The 13,967-nt window shown below is 36.1% G+C and overlaps 1 protein-coding gene across 2 annotated transcripts in view; it reads left to right on the top strand.

Moving 5' to 3' along the window:
• DHX9 (DExH-box helicase 9) overlaps positions 1–13,967 on the top strand; it is a 57,297-nt gene that overhangs the window by 13,699 nt on the left and 29,631 nt on the right. The window contains exons 4-12 of one of the 2 annotated variants that reach the window (XM_053605728.1): positions 3,404–3,518; positions 4,669–4,781; positions 5,643–5,791; positions 8,134–8,180; positions 9,933–10,069; positions 10,596–10,685; positions 10,781–10,942; positions 11,074–11,151; positions 11,669–11,860. In XM_053605728.1, coding sequence (XP_053461703.1) covers positions 3,404–3,518; positions 4,669–4,781; positions 5,643–5,791; positions 8,134–8,180; positions 9,933–10,069; positions 10,596–10,685; positions 10,781–10,942; positions 11,074–11,151; positions 11,669–11,860 — 1,083 coding nt within the window. Of the gene's footprint in view, positions 1–3,403; positions 3,519–4,668; positions 4,782–5,642; positions 5,792–7,205; positions 7,343–8,133; positions 8,181–9,932; positions 10,070–10,595; positions 10,686–10,780; positions 10,943–11,073; positions 11,152–11,668; positions 11,861–13,967 lie in introns of those variants that run through there. The other variant, XM_053605729.1, reaches the window with a different exon arrangement.

Below are 13,967 nucleotides of genomic sequence, written 5' to 3'. Positions count from 1 at the left end.
GTAGGACCTGTAATAACAATGCAGCAGATTTTTGAACGATTGTGTCACAGAGGCTGAGAATTTAGTCTGCCACCATTTCGTTAGATGCTGGCAGAAGGCACAAGCTTTCTGAGTCTGAGACAGAGGATGCTATTACTGACAACATAGCAATTGGTTCCCTTCTTTTTGTCTCCAAGTCCCTTGATGACAATGTGGAACAGGCCCTGATGGGTGCAGAGGATGCAGTGTATCATAGCTAAAGAACCTTGAGTCTCAGTCTTAAAAGGGGGCACCTGGAAATCCTTCCGCCTATATTTATTACCCATTAAATCTGCCCTTTACGTGGAGAAAGATATCTCTTATCTTTCAAGGCTATTTGGCATTCAGACATTTTTGAAAAACTGTGTAGACAAGAGTAGTTAGAGAAACAGGCTTGGCGCCTGTATCTCAGTGGTTAGGGCGCCAGCCACATACACTGGGGCTGGCGAATTTGAACCCGGCCCAGGCCTGCTAAACAATAACAACCACAACAAAAAAATAGCCAGGTATTGTGGCAGGCACCTGTAGTCCTAGCTATTTGGGAGGCTGAGGCAAGAGAATCGCTTAAGCTCAAGAGTTTGAGGTTGCTGTGAGCTATGATGCCTGGGACTCTCTCTACCAAGGGTGACATAGTAAGATTCTGTCTCAAAAAAAAAGAGAAACACAAGATTCTATGGAGAGTTGTCTAAACAGAAGACTTGATGAGATTTAGAGCCATACTACCCTATTTCTGAATGGAAGGTTACATTATTGTAAGATCTCATTATATGGGAGTCAGTTTTCTGAACAAATTGTATTGAGTTTTAACATATTTGGGAAATTAGATAAAAAAAGTTAAATCAGGAAGAATAATTGTTGGACTAACCAAGAATTTGAAATTTAAAAGGATATCCTACTGCATTTTTTTTTTTTTTTTTTTTTTTTGTAGAGACATAGAGTCTCACTGTACCGCCCTCAGGTAGAGTGCCGTGGCATCACACGGCTCACAGCAACCTCTAACTCTTGGGCTTACGCGATTCTCTTGCCTCAGCCTCCCGAGCAGCTGGGACTACAGGCGCCCGCCACAACTCCCGGCTATTTTTTGGTTGCAGTTTGGCCGGGGCTGGGTTTGAACCCTCCACCCTTGGCATATGGGCCGGTGCCCTACTCATTGAGCCACAGGCGCCGCCCTCCTACTGCATATTAATAAAGAATTTTAATTGTCTTAAGATTATAGTAATTAAATTTGTAAAATGCTAGCTCCAAAATAAGAAACCAAAATACTAGAATATAATGCAGAAATACTAGGATAAGAAAGGCCATTTTATGTAAAATCCAAAGGCAAAAACTAGATTTAGCGATACAAACAAAACAAAATAGCTTCCTTAGGACAATATGCAGCATTAACAAAGTTTAAAAAAAGAAACGGCTACCTGGCTTATTGTACCCTCAATGAATCCCCAACAATAAAAAAAAAAAAAAAGAAAGAAAAGAAACGGCTACGTATAATTTGCAACTTGTATAGCAAAGGGCAAATAGCACAAAATGTTGAAGTGTTAGAAATTAGTGAGAGTAGTGAATATCCAGGTAGAATAATGAGCAAAGAACATATAAATTGAAACAATAGTGCTTTAGCAAAAAGCAGCACCAATACTGGTAAAGCAGTAAAGTGCTTACTATAATGCCCAGAATTAGAAAAGTAGAGAATAGGTTCTCATGGGTAGTGCTGGTGTATTTAAGTCACCAAGCTTTATGTGGAGTGCCATAGTGGTACTTTTTAAAATTTCGCTACCTTTTAACCCAGGAATTTGACTTTCATGAATTTCTTCTAAGGGAAATATGCCGAAGTACTGAGTATTCAGAGCAATATTGTTTTCTAATTTGTTTAAAGTTGACTACAGTCTAAACGTTCATCCATGTGGTATTGTGTATTATGTATATAGTATGTATATATGGGAAAATGGAGGAGTAAGTCGTTAAAATTATTGATCTGTATTTAAAGTAGAAGATGTACAGAAAATACTGCACATTTGTCTTGGGTCTTAATGTTTCCTTTCTCTGGAATGCTCTTCTCTCAGATACTGTCTTGGTTAGGTCTTTGCCTGCTTCACATCTTTCTAAAATGTCACCTTATAAGAGCAGCGTTCTCTGTTTGCTGTATTTAATAAAAAGGTAGAAATTCTCACAGTCCCTACTTCACCGCTTTATTTTTCTCTATAGTATTTACCACCACTTGACATTGACATACGTGTTTCTTCATTTGTTGTATAGTTATTAGAATATAGCTCTGTGAGGAAAGAACATGTCTGTTTAGTTCATTATTGTATCATTAAGCACCCAGAAGCTAGCATGGAAGCTGCTAAAAGATACTTGTTAAATGTACTCATGGAGATATTAAGTGGAAAAAGTAAATTGACTATACAGTTCTTATGCTTCTCATGCAAAAATTATGTGTCCATATTATTATATATATAGGTATAGTTTCCAGATAATAGGATTATGAATACTTTTTATAGCCCTTAACTTTTTCTTCCTGAAATGAGAACTGAATAGTTTCATAATCACTATAAATAAAGATGGTAATATTGTGAGGAAAGGAAGTGTGACACATGGATCTCCTTTAAGTGTTAAAAGAATTTATTGGTCCCTGATATTAAAATTGAAGAAAATATATTACTATAAAGGGGAAATTACAAACATACGTCACTTACAAATGAGGATGCAGTATCCTAAACAACATATTAACAAGTTGAATTAAAAATTAATGTTTAAATAATGTACTTTGGTCAAAATTAAATCCAGTTTATGTGAGAATTAGTCACTATTCGATTCACAGGGATCAATCCCTCAGTCATTTCTGATTGAGGTTACTAGAGATTTTACTTTTTTATTTCTAATTAGTCTAGCCAAAGGTTTATCAGGTGTACCAGATCAAGTAGAATGATTTTGAAGTATTTCTTTTTCTAGTGTCTATTGATCTGTTTTTCGAAATTATCTGTTACCTTTATTTATAAATATTAGTTGTCTATTTTTTGAGACTTAAAATAATAAGTTAACTGATGACTCCATACTGAACCTCAGAGTCAAAGCATTCTATAATAGACATACTCTTATTTGACAATATGAATGTCACTTTCTTTGCATTATTATTATTGCTTAATATTTCGATGTAGCAATTGTCTGATTCCTTTTCTGAATGTATTTATCTTCGTTCTTTACAAGGTTTTTGTTTCTAGTCCTTATTTTAAACATTGTTATTGTTATTAAAATTTAAGCCTTTTTAATTTTGTGAAGGCAAAAAAAATGGAAACCTAGTAAACACATGTATATGTAAAAATAAATAAATTAAAGAAATTATTGGTTCCTATGAAAAGCACTGACATTGCTTTGACTTTTACTCTTACAGGTAGTATCTCCACCACCCACATTTACTGATACATCTGACCCTACAGCAAATGCTGCAGGAGGTTTACCAACATCCATGGGAGGACCTCTTCCTCCCCATCTGGCTATCCAAGCAGGTAAGGGACTTGAATGTGTGTACATAACTGAGATATATTTTGTTGATCACCATTTTTTTCTCTTTTTAGTAGAAATAACTGCAGTAAAACTTTTTTGAGTTGAAGAGAAACAATACAAAGGCTTTATAAGTTTGCAGATACCACCAGATCATTTAATTTTTCTTAGAAATTGTGCGACAGCATAATTGTTTGCTGTCTACTAACCTGTTAGCTTCTACTAATTTTTTATCTCTGAATAAATTTTGCACAGGCCAGACAATTTGGTTAAAAGGTTTTATGGATTGCCTTTTTTTATCTTTAAATTATTACCAAATGTATTTCAACTTATTTATAGTATGAACCCAAGCCACTGCTGAATTCTGTATACAGTTAAGCCTTCACTTCATAGGTTCTTTGAAACTGTGACTTTTATGTGAAAAGTCATCATACAGTGATGACTTTTATAATTTTAAATAACTCGGTTTAGTTCAAGATTCTTTGGTTAAAACATTGAGGAAAAAACTGGCTTCATTATATATTGTTTCACTTAAAGTTGGGTTTCCAAGAACCTTCAGTAATCAGTAACTATGGATTTGATGTGCATTTAGTCAAAACTTTTATTGGGGTATCTATTATAGATTAGATTAGCTAGGATTTTGGTCATATTGCTTTCACATCTCAGATCTTAAACCACAATAGTATCAACCTCGTAGGATTATTGTGAAAAATAAAAATTTTTTAATGTACATAATAGGCTTAGTGGGGTTAATGATGAATCAGTTCTAACTACTGTTTTATGTTATTCTGCTTTCTCAATCAGGAGTCATCACTTTCTTCCACCTCTTTAGCTTCTCTTTATTTCCAATCAGGGTCATATTTAGGAAAGAAATTGTTTAATGTGTTGTTACATATGTAATAAGTTTAAAACAAAACTCCATTGGTAGTGTCTTTCACTAATGATGATGTTTCCTGCTATTAGGATTGGAATGTCCAATTTACATATACTAAAACACATTTTAAGTAAATCATGGACACTAATTCAGGCCCCTTTCTGAATAAGTGAAACTGGATTTCTACACTTAGAAGGCCAAAATCTAAATTAGAATAATTCCTTAAGATTTTTAGAATTTTTCCACAATTTAAGACAACAATCCTTTTCTTTCTTCAACAGAAAATAATTCTGCAATTGGAGCCTCTGGCTATGGTGTTCCTGGGCCCACCTGGGACCGGGGAGCCAACTTGAAGGATTATTATTCAAAAAAGGAGGAACAAGAAGTGCAGGCGGTAAGCTAGCACCCTGAGTTAACACATCTCTAGGAATGTGATTTGGGACTTAGTTCACAGCGAAGTTTAAGGTAGTCACAAGATAGTAATTTGGTGTTGCTTTTAATTGGTTGAGACTTCCTTATTTACGCAAGTCACCACAAACTTAAACTACCCATTAAATCTGGCCATTCAAATTGGCCATGAAAAAAGTGTTTTTTCCTGCTAATAAAAAGGTCTCTCATGCTTTAGGAAATTTAATTTTCTCAAGAAACCTCATTTCATGAGCACTTACAGTAAAAATGTCTTTAATTATATGGCTTATTTTTCACTTAATGTATTTAGTATGTTAGATAAACACAAAAAAACTGTCAAAGATTTTTTTTTTTTTTTTTTGTAGAGACAGTTTCACTTTATTGCCCTCGGTAGAGTGCCGTGGCATCACACAGCTCACAGCAACTTCCAACTCCTGGGCTTAGGCGATTCTCCTGCCTCAGCCTCCCAAGTAGCTGGGACTACAGGCACCCACCACAACGCCTGGCTATTTTTTTGTTGTAGTTTGGCCGGGGCTGGGTTTGAACCTGCCACCCTCGGCATATGGGGCCGGCGCCCTGCTCACTGAGCCACAGGCGCGGCCCTGTCAAAGATTTTTATGAGCAGTTTAGAGACTATATTAACTAATACCTTGTTTAAGAAGTAGGACTTTTTAGATGCAGAAAATAATTCTGATTGCATTTTGCACTAGGACTACAAACTATTAAAAACAGCTTTTGTATTATAAAGGATGATTTAAAAGAAGGTATTATAAATTTCTGTACCATAATGTATGCATAACTAAACTAAAATTCGCACAGCCAAATTTAATTATCATTGATTCCACAGACTCTAGAGTCAGAAGAGGTGGACTTAAATGCTGGGCTTCATGGAAACTGGACCTTGGAAAATGCTAAGGCTCGTCTAAACCAATATTTCCAAAAAGAAAAGATTCAAGGAGAATATAAATACACCCAAGTGGGTCCTGATCACAACAGGTTTGCTTATTTTGCTCTTCTCCTTCTATAATAAATTAGGGCAGTTTGGGATATTAGCTGTTTAATGTGTTCTGTTTGTGTACATTATCTACTTCATTGTGTGGCTTGGAAGTGATTTGGGAGAAGATTTATTACTTTGTATAAGAAGAATTGTTGATTTGTAACGTGCTATGTCCGTGGTTTTCATTTGTGTGATTTTAGTTGTGTAAGAAGTTCAGCAAAAATCTGCTGTTTGTGGTGGTAGACTTTGAAGGTTCTCGTTTGAATCTGAGTGTCAAAAGTCACAGTTGTTGTGGAGTGGTTTGACCCTAATTGACTCAAAAAACAGCCAGAATGTGATTTTGTTTGCTTTGGTATTGTTAGAAACAGATTTAAGTACTGTTTCTTTAATTGGTCAGGTTAGATAGAAACTGAAGCTTCAGAGTGTGAAAGGTAGATTGTATATTGCCTCTGGATCCGGATTTCACTTCAGTTTGAAAGTTGCCAGCTCTCATAAGGGTCTTTTTGAAATACAAGGGCTTATTACAAAGGTGAAGAGGGATGCCTCAGTCTTTGGATGTGGTTTAAATTAGCATACTTTTTTCTGTTAAAATGTAAAACTCCATTAAAAGGGTGTAACAATGACAGTATGTTTCTCAGCCTGCTTGCTGTTCTTCCTGAGAGCATTCCAGGGTGTAGTAATTATTACTCCCAGGAAGGCTCATATGGATTAGACTCTTCTGGGGGGCAGTGTATTTTTTATTGGAAGGGAGGGGAAATTGTAATGGAAACCTTTTGAATGATTTCAGTTTGCTATCTTTATTCAAAATTTTTCAAATTACATTAAAAACATTTGCCTTGAAAATCAAAGTATTGTCCCTTGGATGCATCTAGCATCCTAGCATCACTAAAATAATTATTACTAAAATTAAAACTTGGTCACTCTGGTCAAAATGATGTTCAGAGCATGGTTCCCCTGCCTCCCACTGTATTGTTCAATCCTGAATTCTCACATATTTTATTTCTGTTATCAAGACTTTTTCAAACCCTCAGATTGTATGGGAAAGACAAATTTGTCAGTAATTTCTTTAATATTTTGTCCACAACTGAATGAGCTTGGTAGCACTTAGTGCCTTTAAAAATAAGATATCTAAGTGTGCTTGAAGCTCATAGTTGCAAACATTTTTTATTATCGGTATCTTATTGGTTTCTGATACAAAGAAGTGAAGAATTCAGGACACGAAGATGTGGGAGGCATAGACAGTTGGGGAAGCTATGACAGCATCGCTCCTCCTATGTCCTTTATTTAAAGGCATAACAGACAGCAACACCAGAGGTCTGTGTTCATACACACATGTGCTGCTGCTTAGGCTGAACTAAGCAATCACATGGGAAACTATTGTAAACTGATTTCTGGTGTCGCTGTTCCCCCTAGGTGGAGGAGAAACAGATTGAGTGCTGACTTTAAGCCTGGCTGAGAAACATACTGGCATCGGTGTCATTAATGAAAGGGTGGATGTTGTTCCCCTGAAAGCCAGTGGCCTTTGACCCCTGAAGCCGCTGTGCCTGAAGGTCAGTTCACAAGAGGTATAGGAAGGAGTCTAACATTTTTTTTTTCTTAAGCTTCACCTAACCTTTTATCTACAGAGCAAAGTTAAGGTTAGAATGTACTGAGCAGTAAGAAGGACTAGAATGCACAGTTTTCAGAGGACATTTTTTTCTTGTAAATTCATTCCCTAAAATCTGCTAGCAGTTTATTCTCCACGACCAGATTTAAATAAATGTAATATAAGTAAGCTACATTTTTTTGTTATCAAAGGCTGCTTCCAACTGCAGGCAGATGTGAAAATTCTGCCTCAGGAGCCACTGATGTGCCCAAAGTGTATGTTCCCTTGTGAGTTTGCATATACATGTATTAGCTTATCTTAACAGAATGCACTCATTCATGGGTGACCCTACACATAGGAGTCTCCAGATAATCAGAACTATAAAGAGCTGTGGGCCTACTTTTTTGGCTCCAAGCTAAGAGGAAAATTCCTTTTTATTGAATGTATTCTAGCTATTCAGACTCCAACCTTTGGAATAAGTAAGTACATATAAAATCTACAGCCTTAACATTTTCCTTTCATGAACAATTGGCTCATCAACTTTGATTACGGTTATCTCATGCCATGTTGTGTATTATTTGAGGTTTATATGCTTCATTTGTTCTAGGATCGGACAGAATAAATGTTTACAGTGGATTGGTCTTTTTTTTTCTGTGATTTGCCTAAGCAGTTGGAAAGCCTGCCTGACTTGGGACACCTGGATTTAGTAATATTTAACAGTGAAATTCCTAACCTTATTTGTATATGTTGTTGCAGGAGCTTTATTGCAGAAATGACCATTTATATCAAGCAGATGGGCAGAAGTAAGTGTTATTGCTTCCCTGATCTAAACTTTTTATAAAAGAAATAGTCACATTAAAGTCTTGAGCCACATGTATGAAAACTGTATTATTGAAAGAACATGTAAGATAGCATCTAGGTTATATTTTAGAATATTAGTAATTATATTAGTTAGCAGCTTAATCTCAGTTTGCATGTAGAAAAAGATTGTGCTAGTGTGATATTGCAAAGATAAGATATGGTTGGATGGTTAGGAATTTGCCTGAGAACTTTATTTTTTTCATCTTTAGATATAAAATTGTCCTTCCAGTTCAGGTAAAAACTATGCTATGGTGAAATTAGGAAGGAGTACATCAGATGTTAGGTTTGGATACCTAAAATGGCATTTAAAGAGTCATGGAATAAAGAAATAAAATGTGAGAAAGTTACCCTGAGCAAGAATGAATAAATTGGGGTTGTAACTTGAGAAAGTAAAAAGGCTAAAAGACATGATGCCTTGTATTCTTTATTCTTAGGCCGTAAGTTTAAGGCAAGAAGTATGTTATGCACTAAAGATAAGGAATTAGCCTTTGTACCTGGTTTTGTTACTGACAGGTTTTGTGACCTTGAATAAACCATCATCTTAAATCACTGGCACTCAGTTTCTTACCTGCAAATTGAGAGAAATGGCTTAAGATTCTTTCTGGCTTGAGATTTCTACACTAATGATTTAAGTTTAGCCATTGAATGACTTTCCTAATAGAATTAAATTTTTGTTTCTATCAGGAGATAGTGTTGAATTTCTTACCTCAGATTTTTAAAGATAAGTTACTTTGAGTAGATGGGAGGATAAGAAGGAAAAGAGGATAAAGGCAGGCTAACTTCTGTCAGCCCACTGATCTAATCATCAGGATTAATTTGACTGGGTTAATTATGCAGAATGATATCATTGTATTCTTTTTCTGCCTTTATAGTCATGTGTCCTTAAGCTGAATCATCCTGGAGGAGAGAAAACTTTCTATTAGAATTTTATTTAGAACATCAATAACTTAGATTCAATTTATTCTGGAGTCAGCAAACTATAGCCCTCTGGCCAAGTCCAGCCTGTTTAAGTTTTATTGGACCATAGCTACAGTCATGCCTTTATGTCAGGGGACCACAAACTTTTTTCTGTAAGAGACTATATAGTAAAAGCTTTCTGGGTCATGTATATCACACATTGTTAGATTTATTTTTACAGCTCTTGAAAAACATAAAATCCATTCTTAGTTCCCAGTCTTACAGTGTGTTAAACCTTAGTTTAAGTATTGTCAGTGGCTGCATTCATAATTAAAGGAAAAGTTCAAAAGTTGTGACAGAATACATGGCTGGCAAAGCCTATTGTATTTATTTATTAATTGAAGTTGTTTCCTGACCACTGGTGTAACTACTTCAGACCCTATTTCTTTGATTGGTTTTTATTTTTTGACTCTTAACTTTTCAAAAGTATAACTCTGTTTTCTTCCCTTTTTAATACTAAATTAACAATAACAGCTTTGTTGAAGTAGATTAGTTGCTTTCATAGCATTGATTTCTGTGTGTGTCTTAGCCTGTAATGAAATGGTTGGTTATTTATTTAGTTAGTAAGCTGTTAGGCAATATTTTTGATTGGTAGGCTGAATGAAAAGAAAGTAGAATCCATGGCCTACTCTGTATTTTAGGGCTTTTGTACCTAAACCCTAATTGCTTAGGATGAGCTATTTCTTTGCTCAGGTGATTATCCTTCTGTCTTTAATAATTCTGACCTTTCATTATAGGGATTTTTGCGCGAGAACATGGGTCAAATAAGAAATTAGCAGCACAGTCCTGTGCCCTGTCACTTGTCAGACAGCTCTACCATCTTGGAGTTATAGAAGCTTACTCTGGACTTACCAAGAAGAAAGAAGGAGAAACGGTGAGTCTTTAGACTTAATAGCCCAGTAAGATTCCATTTAGCTTTTTCTGGTATTTGGGTAAAAAATATAAAATGTAGTTTCTAGGAATCTTACCTCAAGAAATGAAAATGGTGCCGGTCCCATATGCCGGAAGTGGTGGGTTCAAACCCCGCCCCAGCCAAAAACCACAAAAAAAAAAAGAGAATCACTTGAGCCCAAGAGTTTGAGGTTGCTGTGAGCTGTTCCACCACAGCACTCTACCTGGGGCACCATAGTGAGACTCTGTCACAAAAGAAAAAAAAAAGAAATGAAAATGGCCCTACCTATGACCTCTGTGTCTTGTGTAATACTATGTTCATATTGGACAATGAGTAAATATTTGATCACTTGAAGTAATAATTCTCTCACCAAAGGGAACTGGCTCTATTTGTTTAGTAATATTATGGCCTTAGTGTGTCAGCTACACACTCTTAGCACCACTGTAATTGATTTGAGTAATGTTCATGTATGTGTTACATGATAATCATGGTCATCCTTTTTCTGTAGGTGGAGCCTTACAAAGTTAACCTCTCTCAAGATTTAGAGCATCAGCTGCAAAACGTCGTTCAAGAGTTAAATCTTGAGATTGCGCCCCCAGTAAGCATACAGTTGTTAAGTTCATGTTTGTATAGAGCTTCTCTCATCAGGCAAGTAACTCATACTTTTTTTCTACTTTTCTTATATTTTAATAGCCAGATGATCCTTCTGTGCCAGTTGTACTCAATATTGGCAAATTGGCTCACTTTGAACCATCTCAGCGACAAAACCAAGTGGGTGTGGTTCCTTGGTCACCTCCACAATCCAACTGGAATCCTTGGACAAGTAGCAACATTGATGAGGGGCCCCTTGCTTATGTGAGTTTAATATTGTTTTTTGTTTTTCTCTTAAGTATATTTCATTGGTATGTCTAGCTAAAATATGGATTTCATTTTCTGAAGCTGAGTTAGGTGCTTTTGTTTGACTGTATTGCATTTTCATTCTGTAGGCTACTCCAGAACAAATAAGTATGGACCTCAAGAGTGAATTAATGTATCAACTGGAACAGGATCAGGATTTGCAAGCAGTAAGTCTATGAAGTATTTAGATGTATGGTGCCCAGAGCTTCAGAATATTCTGGGTGTGGGCAAAATGGCAGTGAATATGTTTTGCCATTTTTAGGAGAATACATAAAAGATATGTAACAAACTGCTAATCCTAATTATCTCTGAGAGTAGTTGGTATGAATTGAGGACCTAGGAAGAAATTTCACTTCTTAATGTAATTTAATGGAAGTGGAGATACTTGGAATAATAACTTTTTGTTGTTTTATAGTATTTCTCAAATATTAAAATGCGAAAGGGAATTTGTGTAACAAAAAAAATAAAGGTATGAGCAAGATAAATTCTTCAGAAATTTATTAAAAAATTTTTGTTAGAGATATAAATTACATCTGTTTTATGAAAAAATATTTTGAGTAGTAAGTTGGTAGAAAGGAATAAGTTATTGAGATGATGAGTTTTTGTTTAGTGTTTTTAAAGGATTATGAGTGCTACTAATGATGTTCATAGAAAATTTGACAGCGTGTAACTTTTCTAATACAGATCTTGCAGGAGAGAGAATTACTGCCTGTGAAGAAATTTGAAAGTGAGATTCTGGATGCAATTAGTCAAAATTCAGTTGTCATTATTCGAGGAGCTACTGGATGTGGTAAAACCACACAGGTTCCCCAGTTCATTCTAGATGAGTTTATCCAGACTGACAGAGCCGCAGAATGTAATATTGTTGTAACTCAGGTAAGTAGCAAAGCAACTATGAATTGTATGTCTGGCATGGATAGTGTTTGAGAGGTGGAAGTACCTAGAGGCCAGAGATTTAATTCTTTCTTCAGTTAGCTTCTCTTTGTAGCTCTTAGATTGTTGGAGCATTAACTCCTTTTAAATAAATAAATGTTGCTGTCTATCTTAGGTCTTTTTCTTTCTTTATTTCTTTACTTATTTATTTTTTGGCCAGGGCTGGGTTTGAACCCGCCACCTCCGGTATGTGGGGCCGGTGCCCTGCTCCTTGCCGACACAGGCACCACCTCCCCTTAGGTCTTTTTCTAATCTCTAGTGTCTGCATTGGTGAGCTAAATTGGACCAAGTAGAGGATTCTTTTTATCGAAGCTATAGGGAGTCTTTGGACCTAGAATCAAGATTGAGAATTCTTCCTCCTCAAGTTGACATACAAATCTTGGTCATCTTTTCTATCACCTTACTATTGAGTAAAAATAAGTCTCATCCAGAATAGGCAAGCCAGCAAAACAAGTAGTTAATTTATTCTGCATGCTTGTATTGCCAGATTTAAAAAACAAGTTTTTCTTCCAACTTCATAAAGTATTGTTGTATTGAATATTTCTTAAATTAGTGCCTAAGATTGACATAGTAGGTGATAGAATTAGGATTCAAAAGCAAATAATTGGCCCTCAGGATTTTTTTTAACTAACATTGTACAGTTAGTCCCTGAATTACAAATAACCAACTTAACCTACAATTCACTTATAATTGGAGTCTATTACAGGTAATAGATAAATGTACTTGTTCTGGCTTACTTACATATTCAACTTAAGAACAAACCTACTTAGGAGACTTCCTACTTGGGTCTTCCTCTTTTCCTGAAGCTCTGGTGCTTTTTACTCCTTCTATATTTCTTTCTCATAACAGAAAATAATTTTATGGTTGGGGGTCACCACAACATGACGAACTATATTAAAGTGTTGCAGCTTTAGGAAGGTTAAGAACCTAGACAAAGGAACTCTTGTGGGAGACTTCCAACTTGGAAGAAGTTCCCTTTGCCAGAAGTTCTGGTGCTTCTTACTCCTTTCTAATAAAATCCTATCTTACTACTAAAAAAAGAACAAACTTATAGAACCTATGTTCATAAACTGGGGGCTTGCCTGTATTACCTTACTAGCAGTCATCACAGCCTACAAATTTGCCCCTTAGAGAACTAATTAGCTCTTTGAAGCATTCTCAGATTAGAGTAGTTCCATTGGCTCTAACCCTGTTAGCACTTAAAATAAAAAAGTGAGTACCTCTCAGGCACATTCAGTTCTTGAATTAGAGATTTTTTTTGTTTGTTTGTTTAAGACAGAGCCTCCAGCTGTTGCCATGGGTAGAGTGCTATGGCATCATAGCTCACAGCAACCTCCAACTCCTAGGCTTAAGAGATTCTCTTGCCTCAGCCTCCCAAGTAGTTGGGACTACAGACACCCACCACAATGCCCCGCTACTTTTTGGTTGTAGTGTTATTGTTGTTTGGCAGGCCCAGGCTGGATTCAAACTGCCAGCTCTGGTGTATGTGGCCCATGCCTTAGCCACTTGAGCTACAGACACCAAGCCAGAATTAGAGGTTTTTTTGTTTGTTTGTTTTTGTTTTTTGCAGTTTTTGGCTGGGGCTAGGTTTGAACCCACCACCTCCGGTATATGGGGCTGGTGCCCCACTCCTTTGAGCCACAGGCGCCACCCCCAGAGTTAGAGGTTCTTACCTGGGGAGTGTTAACTAATACTCAGGGGGGTTATGCATAGTGAAATGACAAAACATCTTTGTGCGTTTATATGTATATATAGTCTATTTCTGAAATTGAAATACATTTTTATAATTGGTATCTATATTTTATGTGGGGTTTGGGGCCTATGTTATTGAAAGAATCGGTGTTGCATCTTAGACTTGAAAAAATACAATCCACATTTTTCTAGGAAAAGATCCCTCACTTCTTGTTCTCAAAATTTTCTTTGATTTTCCTTCTCATCCCCCAAACTGAACCCTTTATCTTACAGTGAGCATTCCAACCCCAAGTACCATGATCCAATAAAATGTCTTTGCTCTTAATCCTCACCTAATCTTTTTAGAAGGAATATTGTT

This window comes from Nycticebus coucang, chromosome 10 (assembly GCF_027406575.1).
Source record: "Nycticebus coucang isolate mNycCou1 chromosome 10, mNycCou1.pri, whole genome shotgun sequence".
NCBI lineage: Eukaryota > Metazoa > Chordata > Mammalia > Primates > Lorisidae > Nycticebus > Nycticebus coucang.
This window is presented reverse-complemented; position numbering and strand designations above follow the sequence as displayed.